We start from the raw sequence: 13,293 nt of genomic DNA, 5'->3' as shown, positions 1-13,293 counted from the left end.
CTGCTTTTCGGTCTGGTTACTACCGTTTATGTCAGAACACCGGTACCCATCCCTAGTCACATCAATATCTTTGTTATACAGAAATAAAAACTATATATTTTGCTTGATACCTCAAAGAAGTCTGCTTTTATCTTACAGCTGATTTCTTACTGTGGCTCAATACACTGGTTAGGCAGCTTGTTTCTGACACTGAAAACAATCATTTTGTGTTTCATAAGTAAAAGTTTGGTGTTATTGTCTCAATATTTTTACTTATTTGAAGTTATTTTCTAAAATTTTAGTTTTCTTCTTAGAAGTAAATCCAAAGACAAGACTTTTTTAAATCTTGTTATCTGCCAAATTTTTTTGACATAAGCTCTTTTTTTCATTGTTTATCAGCAAGAATTCCCGCTACTACAGTAGTCGCACTCTGTGTCAAAGACTTTTATTTTGAAAGTCAGAAACAGGAAGAAGCCCATGCATACAAATAAATGAGGTTTCTGGTACAGTTCAGGGCGTAACAATCAGCACCACGTACCTGGGTTACTGGAGCCGTCATCGATGAACTTTAAGTCTGTGTCAGTTGTGTCTGGGGACTGAAAGAAATAAAAAGAGACTCTTATTAACAGGGACTGACTCTGGGGTTTAATAGCCTGTAGCCCAGGGGAAGCCTTCACCAGGTGAGTAGTGGGGCTGGCAAGGTAGGAGACTGTCAGGAAACATGTCAGCTGCTCTCTGCAGTTTAGCAGGCAGCACTGAAGCTCCTAATCTGTCAGAGCCACAAAGCCAGAGTACATCTACTCAACTACTCCCCCCAGGAGAAACGGGCGTGTTAAAGAAGAGGGCGTCGATTAAGTCATTGGCGTCGAGGTTTCTTGTGTCAGGTGGACACACCCACAAAAGAGAGGACAAACAGAGAAACAGCACTAATGCATCGATGCACAACGGGGAAAAAACAAAGAAAAAAAAACAAGCAGAACTGTAAGGAGTCATCTGTTGCTTAATTTGAATTAAATTGATCATGCTTGGAAGTGATTTATCTATTTATTCACTCTACACAAAGAATTTAATGTGTCACTCAACTGAAGCCGACACACATGACAGGCTCAGACGTTTTTTAAGATGATGCACAAACACAGACTTAGCTGTGGTTGGAGTTATTCCATGATACGAGCTGTGAATTCTTCCCTTTATATCTCCATTCCACTTTAGGAGGCGGGGGACTCAACCAATCAGTGTACAACGCATTCTTCTATTCGGCCGGATAATACGCTTGACTTAAATACAGCTGCGACGTAGACATCATGTAAATTTCATTTTAAAAGCTACTGAATTTGTCTGCAGGGATCGAAGACAGTATACACTGATCAGAGATAACATTATGATATAGAAGCAGGAAAGATGGGCAAATGTAAGGATTTGAGTTTGAAAGGACAAAATTTTGCTGGCTAACCGACTGGGTCAGAGGATCTCTAAAACTGCAGCTATTGTCGGGTGTTCCTAGTCTGCAAGGTCGTGGGCAGCAAAGTCTCACTGAGCACGTGGGGAGCATAGGCCTGTCAGATCCAACCCTCATCTGTGACATCTTGTTTCAAAAAAGGTAAAAATCATTGCCTGACACTTCAAAATTGGAATTTGCTTTATATTAAGTATATATATATTATATACTGCAGTGGAGGGTTCAGTTCACAGCCACTATAAAGTCAAGGAATAACTACAACTGCGAATAATTTGTTCTCTGTGAAGATTGAAGATAGGTTTGGAAACCCCCGAAGGCTTAAACGACCGTGCAGGAAACAAACAAACTGAAAATTTTTGTAATATCCATAAATATCCCAGAATCCCAGACAGCGGTGTCACAGACGACGGATATTCGACTCAGAAATAAACGACCACTTGCAAAGAAGCGCTGCTGCTCCACCTCTACACCAAGATTCCCCTGCTTCTCCCCTCTCTTCCTCCACACGGGAGGAAATTAACTCTTCCCCAAACAGACGGATACAAACGGAACCGTTATCCTCTTGAGAGCACAGAAGATCAGCGGATGAGATGAGATGAGCGCAGGTGAGAGGAAATGTCAAGAAGGACATGTCATTCTTCTGCATGATGTTCAACCCATGCGTGGAACAAGACAACTGATGGCAGTGAGTGTGAGAGTGAATAAGATACAGAGTTTTCCACCCATGTTAGTGGGATCAAAGACCTGTCTGCATCCCAGCAGCTGCTGAGCGTTAATGTTTGCGACCGATTAGTTGGCTGCGAGATAGATAGATGTGAATGGATACAGCTAAAGATGCTGTTACATTTGTGAGTCACAGGTGTGAGGCAGGGAGGGAGGGAGGGAGGCTGATGTGGTGTGCTGTTATTTAGATTAAAAGTCCGCCTTCATTGTGCAGGTGAGAGTTAGTGAGCCACACCACGAATAGGAGAGAGAGCACGGATCGATGACTGAGCGACAACCTAGACTGCAGTCACAGGGAGGCCTCCGGATTAACAGAAACTAGACGGAAGAGGCAGCACGGGAAAGCCAGGGAAGGGAGGGAGGGAGGAGGAGGAGGCTTGATGCCCCCGGAGATCGGCATGCAGCCAATACCTGGATGTCGTATACGGGTTTGGAAGAAGGAATGGCAGCAAACTGTCGGTAGTCAAACTTCTTTGTTGACACGGACTAGAAGGATAGCAAACAGGAATGAGCAGAGGGAGAAGAGGGGAAATAAGGGAAACAAAAGAGAGGAAAATGGAGGAAGTGGGACAAAGTATAGAAAGGAGAAAACACAGCGGAAGAGGGGAAAAAGTCAGGGAATAAGAGGAAAAGACAGAATAAAATGGAAGAGGGAGAGTGGAGGGCAGAGAGGCAAATGGGTGATTTAAACAGCCAGCTGTGGCATTGATGGGAGAGCAGTGTGTGTGTTTTCAGCTCTGATTGGATAGAGTGGCAATGAGCAAGATGGTGGATTCATGTCAATGTATTTTGATGCAAATGTACCTCTTCCAGCTTGTGAACAAACGAGCCTGACGGTTTCCTTTATTCAATTAAATCACACTGTAAAGTAAGTGTTACAGCTTTTTTTTAAAAAAATATTATGATGACTCAAGCTCTCCAAGTCAGTACAAACTAGCAAGTGGGGGAAAAAACAACAATTAAATCAGTCAATAAGAAACTGAAATTCAGGATTAAATCTTACCAGCCTGCCGGGCGAGGTTAATCCTCGAGGACTGAGCTCTGCCAAACAGACAAAGAAATGTACTTAAGCAGGTAGAAAAAAAGGGTGGAAAATGAGCTTTTTAGGTGAAAAGACAAACACAGTTTCCTTTAGCAGCAGCTTCTTACCCTCCATAGGAGTGGGAGAGGGTGTTGGTGCAGGCGAGGGTGACTCTGTCAGTTGATCTAGTGTCCCACGTTTCTTCCCGTCCCGAGACTTGGCGATGACCATCTGAGCCTTCAGTGCATCCTGCTCCAGAGACTTCATTCTGCAGGAGGAACGACCGCAATCAAACAAATATTCAAAGGCATTTAATAAAGTCCAACGTTTACAGAAATAGGGAGACAAAAAACTGACACTGTCTCTCTCTCACACACACATATGCACACCACTACGGGTGGGTGCAGGCCAATCACTGCTATTTTGGGGGTGTTCCTTGTCCTGGTTTGCAGGGATTAAAAAAATAAAATAAAATAAATGTAATTTCAAAGCAAAAATTAAGGATGCACTCCAGGAAAAGGGACCACCTACTGCTAGTAGGCGTACCCTCAGCTCACAGAAAGCTTGCGTACTTACTGCGGATCGCGTGTTAGTAACTGTACAAAAAGAACAGCAAGGCACAAATGAAAACGAAGAGTTCTGCAGAACGAGGGTGGAAGACAAGACAGAGAAAAGAAAAGAGAGGCGGGAACCAAAAGGAGCTGGAGATGGGAAACAGCAGAGACGTGCAGAAGCAGTACGGCACTGGAAAGGCAGCGGAAGCACTGTCAGTGTTGCTGCGAGTGCTTGCTTGGACCTTTCCGAACTCGGCCTCTAGCAAAGTACCCCAAATATCAAAGCACCCCAGCACAACCCCACGATGCCGTGCATCTGGCCCTGGCGGCCGGGGCCGAGGAGCAGACCTGAGCTGGGAGGCTGCAGAGGAGGAGGTAGAGGAGGAAGTGGGGGGCTGGGGTGCCGCGGCCGTGCCCTGAGATGCCCTCACTCGGGCCTGGTAGAGCCTCTTAGCCAGGTCCTGCTCATACTGCCTAACATCCTCCTCTAGGCCATAGGGCCTGTGCCCCACAAGGTCACAGAGAGAGGGAGGGAGTGGAATAAAAAAAGTGTACGCCAGGATGACGGAGGAATGTGGAGGACAGGAAGAAAGGCACACAGACAAAGAGAAGAAAACCAAAGAATGGAAGGTAAAACACCAATATAAGTAGGAGAGCCAGAAATGATAAATAAGACAATTTTTAGACACAGTAACAGTGAGACAGAGACAGACCACACACGCAGGATAGTCACTAAACTAAATCTACCGAGAATTTACGTTTGCTTTGACATAAAGTAACTTCTTGAAGCCTTTTATTTACTAGCTTGACAAACTGTAACAGGAAACGTGGGACAGAAGTGTCTCTAACCCTAAAGAATTTGCAACTATAAAAGTCTGGTCTGATCCTTGGTTTCCTTCGGTACGCATTTTTCTTTGCGTGTGGATGCTGCCGTCTTCCAAAGTTACCATCCAACTTAAGTCTCCTGTTACTCAAAAACTGCTGAAATAAATCCACAAATCGAGGTTTAGCCCTGAAAGCATTACATTCTACTTATTTTATTATCCTTGCTTAACGTGTGGCATGGTTGTATTACCGTGCTGCCCTCCACATTGCTCTCTTCTCGGCTTCCAGGGCTCGTTTCTCTGCAGGGGACAGGTCCTTGTCAGGTGCCACGGCCAGCTCGGGGCTCTGCATACGAAGTCGCTCTTGGTGTCTGCGCTCTGCTTTGGCTGTTCGGATGGGAGCTGCTGACTCCCCGGGGTAGGCTGGGACGAGACTGACGGGATAGACGGGTGCAGTTAGTTTGGTTTCTAGGCTTTGAACTCTGAACCCACTCAGTCATCAGAGGGAGAAATTGAAAATTCTGCAGCTTAAACTGACCCCTGCACTGGGAGGATGACGCGAGGAGTGTGATCAGTGGCTAACAGCAGGGAACATGTTGTCCTGTGTGTTGTAATTACCCAGTCATTGAGTTGGGCCTCTGCTCCAGCCTGAAGCTGTCCTCCAATGAATTCCTCTGAGAGTCTCCCTTGCCATCTACTGAAGAAGGCCTTCATGCAAAACGAACAATTAGTCTTCAGTGTGCGGAAGAAAGTGTAAAGAAAAATAGATTCGTCTAACACAGCTTCTCACCCTGAGCTGTAGTTTGGCGGTGTGGAGCAGTGCTGCGATGGGGTGGACACCGGCTCCACTTTGTACTCCACTCCATCCAGCAACACCTTTCCGGTGGCCTTCATCTGCGCCACCTGCTTGGCCAGGTCCTCCTCATCCTCATCCTCGTCGTCATCATCCAGTAAGTACTCCCGCGCTCGCTGCTCAAACTTCCTCTCTGGTAACAGATTATCATGTAAACACACTCCACTGATTTGAACACATTCCTTAGCTGCATGTGGCTAAGAAGGACACTCAGGAAACAAACCTTCTTCCTCCCTCATCTTCTTGAGGTCATCCTCCCCGACGAGGGAGACTCGAGGCTTGGGTTTTTCTGGCGTCTGTTGCTTCACGTCGATCTCAAAGTACTTCTGTCTGTCCCTGAAAGAGCGCTGCTCTGGGCTGTGCTTACCACCAAATACTGGGCTCTGTGGCATCAAAATCAGGACAAAATGAACAAAATTAGAAGCGATAAATGCTGAAATTAGAGCGCTTGCATTTTTCCCTACTGAAAAAGCAATTATATTATAATAACATTCGTATAGTGCTGCAGATTGAATGCTGAAGTCTGCACGAGTCAGCATTGTTGCACATCAGGTTCCTTCGTCTCTAAATCTATAAAGGTTTTTGGTTAGATGCTTGAAATAAGATGTCTGGTTAACGTCACAGTTCCACAGATTTTATTCTAAAATATACAACACCCCAGTAAATATCCCACAGAGAAGTGGCTAAATGAGACGACGAGGACTTTTAAAGTTATTACAATGAACACAGGAGGTTAGTGGTTGTGGTGAAATTCAGGTCATGCAGCTGTGGTTTAGTTCCCTTCCACCCCATGTTGGCACTTTAAGTTGTTGCAATTGCATTTATGCTTCAAAAATCATAACAGTGGTGTCAACTTGTGGAAAATTATCCCGCTGAATAGGGCTGTTCGATATAACGATATATATCGGATGACGATATAAAAACGTCTATCGTTTCATTTTACGCCATCGTTTGTTTCGTGGTGTCGCAAAATAAACTGTTTATGTTTTTTTCATCGTTTTGATGGTCACTGTAGTGGCTATATTAATTTCTTAAAGTTCTCTCTTTCTCTTATATTTAATATAACCACACTACGGACAGACAAGCGCCTGTTTTTATGCGACGGTAACACCATCGCATGTCCGCTTGTTTATGTTCCACATAAACCTTTCACAATAAAGCTCACGATCCTGTTGAGGCTTTTCAAAATACACTAAATTACGTGAAAGAGCAGATTATTTACGGATGAGAATTAAAAAAAGAGCCGCCATGTGCTAAAAAATAAACCTTAGACTCAAACGTTAGAACAGGCTTTTCCCCGCAGCACGCCGTGTAATAAATACTCAAAGAAAACGGCGGCCGTTACAACTTATGTCAAAAAATGTATAGTTTCATGCATCGGTTAAAACACTCGACTCCAGCTACATGACGCGCAGCTGGAAACACTTCCCGCAAGTCGAGCTGCCCGAGATTCACAGAATTTACAGAAAATGTTACATTTTTGTGATTTATATCGTTATCAGACGATAGAATTCTTATATCGGGATATGAGATTTTGGTCATATCGCACAGCCCTACTGCTGAACAGAACAAATGTTAGAGTTCGTTTTCTGTGATAACGCAAAAGCACAAGGAAAACAAAACAAACAAAAAAAAACAAAACTCTGGTGTCTGGGAAGATGTTGAATGCAGGATCATCTACACATAGAAAGTCCTCGCAGCACTAATTCCGACTAATTAAAGCTGCAGAGACATTCGCAAGAAGGTCAAAAGATGTCGTTAAAGATGCAAGAAAAGCATCTCAGACCAAGGAGGACGAAAAAAGAACAGCCATAAAATATTACCCAGCACCATTAAGCTGCATCACATCAAATAACTGACGCTCCCAATTCCTGACAGAAGTAGCATAGTTGTCTCCAACCTGTAGGAGCACAGACCCCACCACCGGTCAAGCCAAGCACATGAGCACAGGGATGCTCTAGCTGTGTTGGAGGCGGTGGGTACCTGCAGGTCCATGGAAGGCGTGGAGCGGCGCGGCACTGCTGCAAAGCTCATATACTCACGACGGTCTGATAAGAGGGGTTGCCGAGGGGAGACCTTGCCGGTCAGACCCTCGCCAGCTCCCTCCCGACCATCGGTGTCATCAAACACCTCGTTGTTCAAATCAGGCTGAAAAGGCCACACAGGTCATCACCAGATGATCAGTGCAGCACGCTTTGAGCAGATGTGCAAAGCTACAGCTTCAATACTCACATCTTAAACACCATATTGACCCAAATATAATGAAACTGTAGAGGGGGACTTTTAGAAACTAAATGTCTAGAAACAACTGCTGTCTTTATTTTCTGGTCAACGTGGTACAGCAGACACCTGTGATATGTTTACTCACCTCTGGAGAAGGTTGCTTTGGTTGGAAGTTGTTCCTTGTGCCATAAAGGTCCTGTTGGTAGTGCAAGAAATGAGTGTTAGCAACATGAAGGACACAAAAATGACTCAGGACTGAAATGACTACAGAGGATAGGCAGACCGATTAACAGATACACAGTACGTACAGGAGTCACCCCCCTGCAATATCACGTCAAATGATTGAAAAGTGTAACTACATTGCTAATAAGATGAACAATGAAAAACAAACACAGTAGAGTGTGATCGCTGAGACAGAACTCAGCACACCTGGGATTTTTAAGGAAGTGAAAACCTTGTTGTCCACTTTGATCACAAGGTGATGCCACAGGTTGCCTCCCACTAGGCCCTGGTGGGAGGCAACTTGTCTCCAGAACAATTGCTATAGTCACAAAGTCTGGTGAAGGTTTGCAAATAACTGTCAGCCGATTTCTAAATACAGACAGAAACTACAGAAAATGTTTTATAAAAATCCCACAATCGTGTACATTTGTACATTTAACAGTTCAACTGAGTACTGAACAGCAGCCTTATAACTGCGTTCAATGTGTGTTCTTTTGTTGACACTTAGTGTTTGCATGTTAGGTTAATTATGCTACATATTTTCAAGAAGATCAAGTTTGGGTGACCTTCATCCCATGAGGCACTTTATGAAGCACTCTGCTGGGTATTAAACCATCTCTATGTACAATTCATCACTAATGTTACAATATATATTTATATTAATTTAGTTTGCAAACCACGACTGGCAAAAACTATTCAGTTAATTTCTATTTAATTTATATAGCATCACATCACAACAATAGTTGCCTCAAGGTGTTAAAGACCCTCCAATAATACAAAGAAAACAGACAAAACCCCAACAATCATATGACCTATAAGGCGCTGATAGACCACCTATGAGCAAGCGGAGAAATTTCCAGCACAACCAGGCTCAGGGAGGCAATCAGTCAGGGATGGAAAACTACTTTGCTAAAGGACAGAGACAATGCACTTTTTAATTATTTGACATTTAAGCGATATTGCACAGGGGTGTAATATATTTTTAAATAAATGTGACTGAATATTAGTACACGAGCCACACATGAACGGATGGATGGATCGAGAGTCAACACCAATATGACAGATGATGGCAACGAAGGCATTCCACACGTCACAGCACGTCACAGGCCCCCCCAACAAGGCGCAGGCTTCACTTAGCGCAGCCTGCTCCAGTCAGGAGGATGCGGCACGAGACCAACCAGGCAGCACAGCATGCTTGTGTTGTTGTAGTGACCCGGTTGAGTCCGGACAGCACGGCCTACCTGCGGCGGCTCCAGCACTGCCAGCGAGCGAGGCACGGCGGCAAACGCCTTGTATGCCTGCTTGACATTCATGGGAAACTCGTCGGGCGAGGAGGGGGAGGGGGCGCGAGGCTGCAGCGTGGGGAGGGGGTCACGGAGGGAGGGTGGGAGAGGTCGATATGGTAAAGGAGGCGGGGGGGAGGACAGACAGACGGAGACATGGAGGAGAGGACAGACTATGAAAAAAACCAGCAACGTTGAAGAAGACTGTGGAGGAGAACAGGTGAAGAGCATGGCAGCTGGTTTCATGTGAGAGAGGAGGGAGTATGCCAAAAAAGACAGACAGTAGGGCTTGGAGAGTTCAAAGCAATGGAAGATTTCTCCCGTCAATGAGCAACTTTATAAAACAATCAGGAAGACGTGAGATGAAATCATAGGTTCATTTTTTCTGATCCACTTGAGCTACTTGCCGATAGAATGAAATGAGCGAGGCGGTTAACTTTTAGGAGTTATCCTGGGTCGAGTCTTCAGGTAGAGCTCAAATAATTACAACCTCAAGATGTGCCCGAGGCTGAACACACTCAGCTCCCCTGTGCCCTCAAACACTTCAGATTTGGTTTTAACTTCTTTGGAAGCTCATTTGTGTGCCATAATTACCTGTAACTGCTGCACTGTTTTAGTATTATTACTATCATTATTTTTTAGGCTGTGTAGTCACAGCATGTGGCACGGACGCCAACAGCAGAGAGAGAGAACAGCCCTACGTGGTGGTGAGGGGTCTTACAGAGGTCTGGGAGTTGAAGGGGGAGGGGCCATGCTGAAAGGGGTTGGGGCTGTGGCCGTCTGGTGTGGCGGGCGAGTTGCTGGGCCGAACACGCCCCACTGGCTGGATGGCACCCGGTCGCGTCTGGAAGGAAAACAAATATTGATAGTAAAATATAAGTGAACTGTTGCTTGAGTTGATGAAGTTTAATTAGAATGAATGAAAAGTGGGTGGAGTTAATGAGTGAAATACATCTGAGCATGTCTGCAGATTTTATAGAATATAATTAACATCAAGCTCCGCCTCCTCCAGAGCTACTTCAGGCATGGCATGTTTAGCACTTTAGCATGCATTACTATACTGGCTAGACTGTATGTAAGAAATATATATGTTTAGATTTTAGACTTTATTTAACTGTTCCTGGGAAATAATTCCATCACTTTAGCACCCACCTGTATAGTAACCAGTAGACTATCAAATACAAGACCATAAATAGCTTCATATATGTGGTTAAACGGACACAAACTGGACTCTACTCTTATACTGCAAAATACATCATCCTAAAACAGCTATTTCTGAGCTCTGGAGACACTCACTGATGATGAGGGGTTGTCCTTGACAGTGGGAGTGGAGGTGTAATGAATAGTTGCCTGCAACGAAAATTAAAACAAAGCCATGACAATGACACAGAAATGCATGGATCAGCAGCACAGTGAATAAAATCACTAAATGTAAACTTAAGGGGCTTTTTCAGGATGATGCCAGGCCACATAAAGACACTCTTCAGAAAACTTGAAGCTACCAGAGTTTACCTTGAGCTAATATGATCACCAAATGTGGGACAGCGGTCGTAATATGCAACGCAGATTGATAAAGCTCAAGGGGGGAACAAAAACGATCACCCAGTGAGAAAATATTAAGCCATAGCTGGTCAGTAGATCTATTTCTCCAGTCTGCATGAGGCAAACCATGAGTAATCAGCTGGCTGCGGAGAAGCAGTCACATGCTTTTCAGACCACTCAGCTAGTTATGTTTTACTGTCAGAGAGCTCAGAGCAGCGTGAGCTAAAAAAGAAATCCAGGCCAGCGCTGAAAGGGCCGCATGCCCCACTTACGAAGCGGGTCTCCCTGCCTGCACACAGGGAGCTGTTGGAGGAGTGGTGGCTGGGCTAAGGGTGGGAGGAGAGGTCAAAGTGTCAAATACCTCCTCTAAAGAGCTACAAGTGACTCATGGAAAAGGGATAAAAAAATAAAAAAAAATTTAAAAAATTGGTATGGGAGCAGGTGATAAATAATAGAAGAGCTGGGTTTAAGAGCCACTTACCGGTTGGATAGTAGGAGAGTAAGGGGCTTCCCTGATTGGGCTTTCCGTCCTGGTGAAATCAGAGGAAGGCGCCTGGAAAAACAAAAAGTAAGGACACAAATTTAACAGCCGCTCAGTTTCACTGAAAACGCAGAGCAGAAAACAAAACAAAAACAAAAAACTGTTTAGTCCAGCTGTGAATTTACGCCTCCCTAAACATGCGCTTTTCTGTGCCGTGCTCCTTCGTGACCCTCCTCCTCCTCACAGCTGTCGGCTCAGACATTCCAGTCGATCCTCATCACAGACTCACAAATACCTCACGAGGTGCCACAAGCTCTGTGCTCACAGTAAAAACATGCAACTGTTCAGCTGGTTGTTATTAAAACAGGATTAATATGAATGAATTGGCCAAAGAGCGTCCTAGAGAGAAAAAAAAATTCTTTCACATGAATCATCGAACTGAGAGTATTTATCTCAGAGTGCAGCTTTCTGTTAACACACCATGCTGCCTCCACACCACACTCAGGCGGGCGTCTCTCTTGCCTTGCTGAACAGCCAGGGCTGCAGCTGCCCCTGTCTGCCGTAGCCCACCGGAGGCCCCGACAGGATCTGCTCTCCAGGAGGAAGACCCTTTCCTCTGCGATTAGCCACCAAGAAAGGGTTCTCGCTGAAGCAAATCGACTGAGAGTCCACCAGGCACTCCTCTTCTTCAGGTGCAAGGGATGAATTAAGAGGTGTCGTGGAGCCAGTACTCTGGGGGGTGGAGGTCCCATCAGGGGAGAAATGGGATCCTTGAAGATAGCTGGGGTCTGAGTTCAGACTGGAGCTGGACTCAGGGTCCAAGTGGCTGAGGGACTTAGAGGGTTCATCTAAACCGAAGCCTAGGGGCTTTAAAGGAGCTGTGTACTGGGCCTGCACGGGGGCCTCCATAGGATCAGTCAGAGTGACAGAAAACTGCACAGCAGCAGAGGAAAGAGGGGGACAGACAGACAGTAAACCAGTGACAGGAACTCCAGAATACAGAGAAGAAAGGAAGCTGCTCTCAGTTAGATTAAATGACAAAACAAGTTGATTACCACCTCAATTCCCTCCTCACAGGTTTGGCTGTTCTCACTAAAGTTACTGCAGAGACCAAGGGGCACCAATTTCAGCAGCAGAAAACTAAATTTGTAACTCTAAAATTTTAACTGTATGTGATCTCAGGTTCACTCACTGACATCAAAATATTTTAACATTATGACCACAAAATAAATTAATAAAGATACTAAAACTCGCTTTTTAGGGTCAGCTTGAAACTAATTAAGCACAATCAATACAATATGTGGACACTGAATACGTACATTCATGTAGTATCTGATACATTCTCTAAAACGTGAGATGAGCTCGACAGAGAAGCGTCTTGGTGCTAAAAAGAGTCCCTCGCCTCACTAAATCTTTCCCGAAGCCTTTAAGATACGTTTCCCAGCGGCCATCATTCAAGACTCGCCGCAGCCCACACTCCTAGCATGTGCTTTAAATAAACATTATCAGACCAGTGAGACATTCGGGCTCCAGCACACCTTCAGCTCCTCCTGTACTTAACAGTGACGACTACTGCTCGTGTCACAGCTGAGAGAATACGCAGCTTTTAAACCAACGTTCACTCTGAAACCGAATCTCGGCCATGTTCTGTTTCACATACTTAAGACCTTAAAATCGTTAAAAATCTTCAGGTCAGTTCAGACAAACTGCAGTGGAATTTATCCCACATGGCCTTGACATGTCTGGTGATAATCGAAATAGCCACACTAAGAATACAGCGAGCATTGTGAAGCAGCAAGGCAGCTCTGTACTGTCAGAGTCGGCGCTGCGATGAGGGTCAGCGAGGTGGAATGTGAACGAGTGCCCTTTTGGCACCGACACCGACTGCGAGTGACAGCTGGGGCCCGGCTGTGACAGAGCAAAGTCAGGCTGCTCGTTCGCCGGCATGCCAACGCGCTGAGCTGTCTGGGAAGTCCAAAGCAACCTGGGAACTGAAGCGTTTAAACACTTCAGTCACGGCTTTAAGTGAATGCCATGAATCAGTAACAGAAAGCAGAGTCTGAAGTGCCAGAACAAAATTTATGGAAAATGTTTTCTGTGTAAAATTAAATGATAGTTCCATTAATCAG

The 13,293-nt window shown here is 45.0% G+C and overlaps 1 protein-coding gene across 14 annotated transcripts in view; it reads right to left on the bottom strand.

The window, feature by feature from the left end:
- The window catches only part of scrib (scribble planar cell polarity protein), a 75,885-nt gene that overhangs the window by 5,232 nt on the left and 57,360 nt on the right, over positions 1 to 13,293 (bottom strand). For 5 of the 14 annotated variants that reach the window (XM_005738882.2, XM_005738884.2, XM_005738885.2 and 2 more), the window contains 17 exons: positions 11,687 to 12,097; positions 11,165 to 11,236; positions 10,956 to 11,009; positions 10,438 to 10,491; positions 9,863 to 9,985; positions 9,100 to 9,210; positions 7,782 to 7,832; positions 7,397 to 7,561; positions 5,637 to 5,796; positions 5,351 to 5,546; positions 5,179 to 5,268; positions 4,812 to 4,994; positions 4,085 to 4,237; positions 3,311 to 3,450; positions 3,165 to 3,202; positions 2,573 to 2,647; positions 518 to 575 (listed from right to left, as the gene is read on the bottom strand). In XM_005738882.2, coding sequence (XP_005738939.1) covers positions 518 to 575; positions 2,573 to 2,647; positions 3,165 to 3,202; positions 3,311 to 3,450; positions 4,085 to 4,237; positions 4,812 to 4,994; positions 5,179 to 5,268; positions 5,351 to 5,546; positions 5,637 to 5,796; positions 7,397 to 7,561; positions 7,782 to 7,832; positions 9,100 to 9,210; positions 9,863 to 9,985; positions 10,438 to 10,491; positions 10,956 to 11,009; positions 11,165 to 11,236; positions 11,687 to 12,097 — 2,134 coding nt within the window. The remainder of the gene's footprint in view (positions 1 to 517; positions 576 to 2,572; positions 2,648 to 3,164; positions 3,203 to 3,310; positions 3,451 to 4,084; positions 4,238 to 4,811; positions 4,995 to 5,178; positions 5,269 to 5,350; positions 5,547 to 5,636; positions 5,797 to 7,396; positions 7,562 to 7,781; positions 7,833 to 9,099; positions 9,211 to 9,862; positions 9,986 to 10,437; positions 10,492 to 10,955; positions 11,010 to 11,164; positions 11,237 to 11,686; positions 12,098 to 13,293) is intronic. The other 9 variants (XM_005738894.2, XM_005738893.2, XM_005738887.2 and 6 more) reach the window with 8 other exon arrangements.

This window comes from Pundamilia nyererei, unplaced genomic scaffold (genome assembly GCF_000239375.1).
Source record: "Pundamilia nyererei isolate P.nyererei 1_Seehausen unplaced genomic scaffold, PunNye1.0 scaffold00087, whole genome shotgun sequence".
NCBI lineage: Eukaryota > Metazoa > Chordata > Actinopteri > Cichliformes > Cichlidae > Pundamilia > Pundamilia nyererei.
The sequence above is the reverse complement of the archived record's forward strand: the minus strand, read 5'-3'. Positions and strand labels throughout refer to the sequence as shown.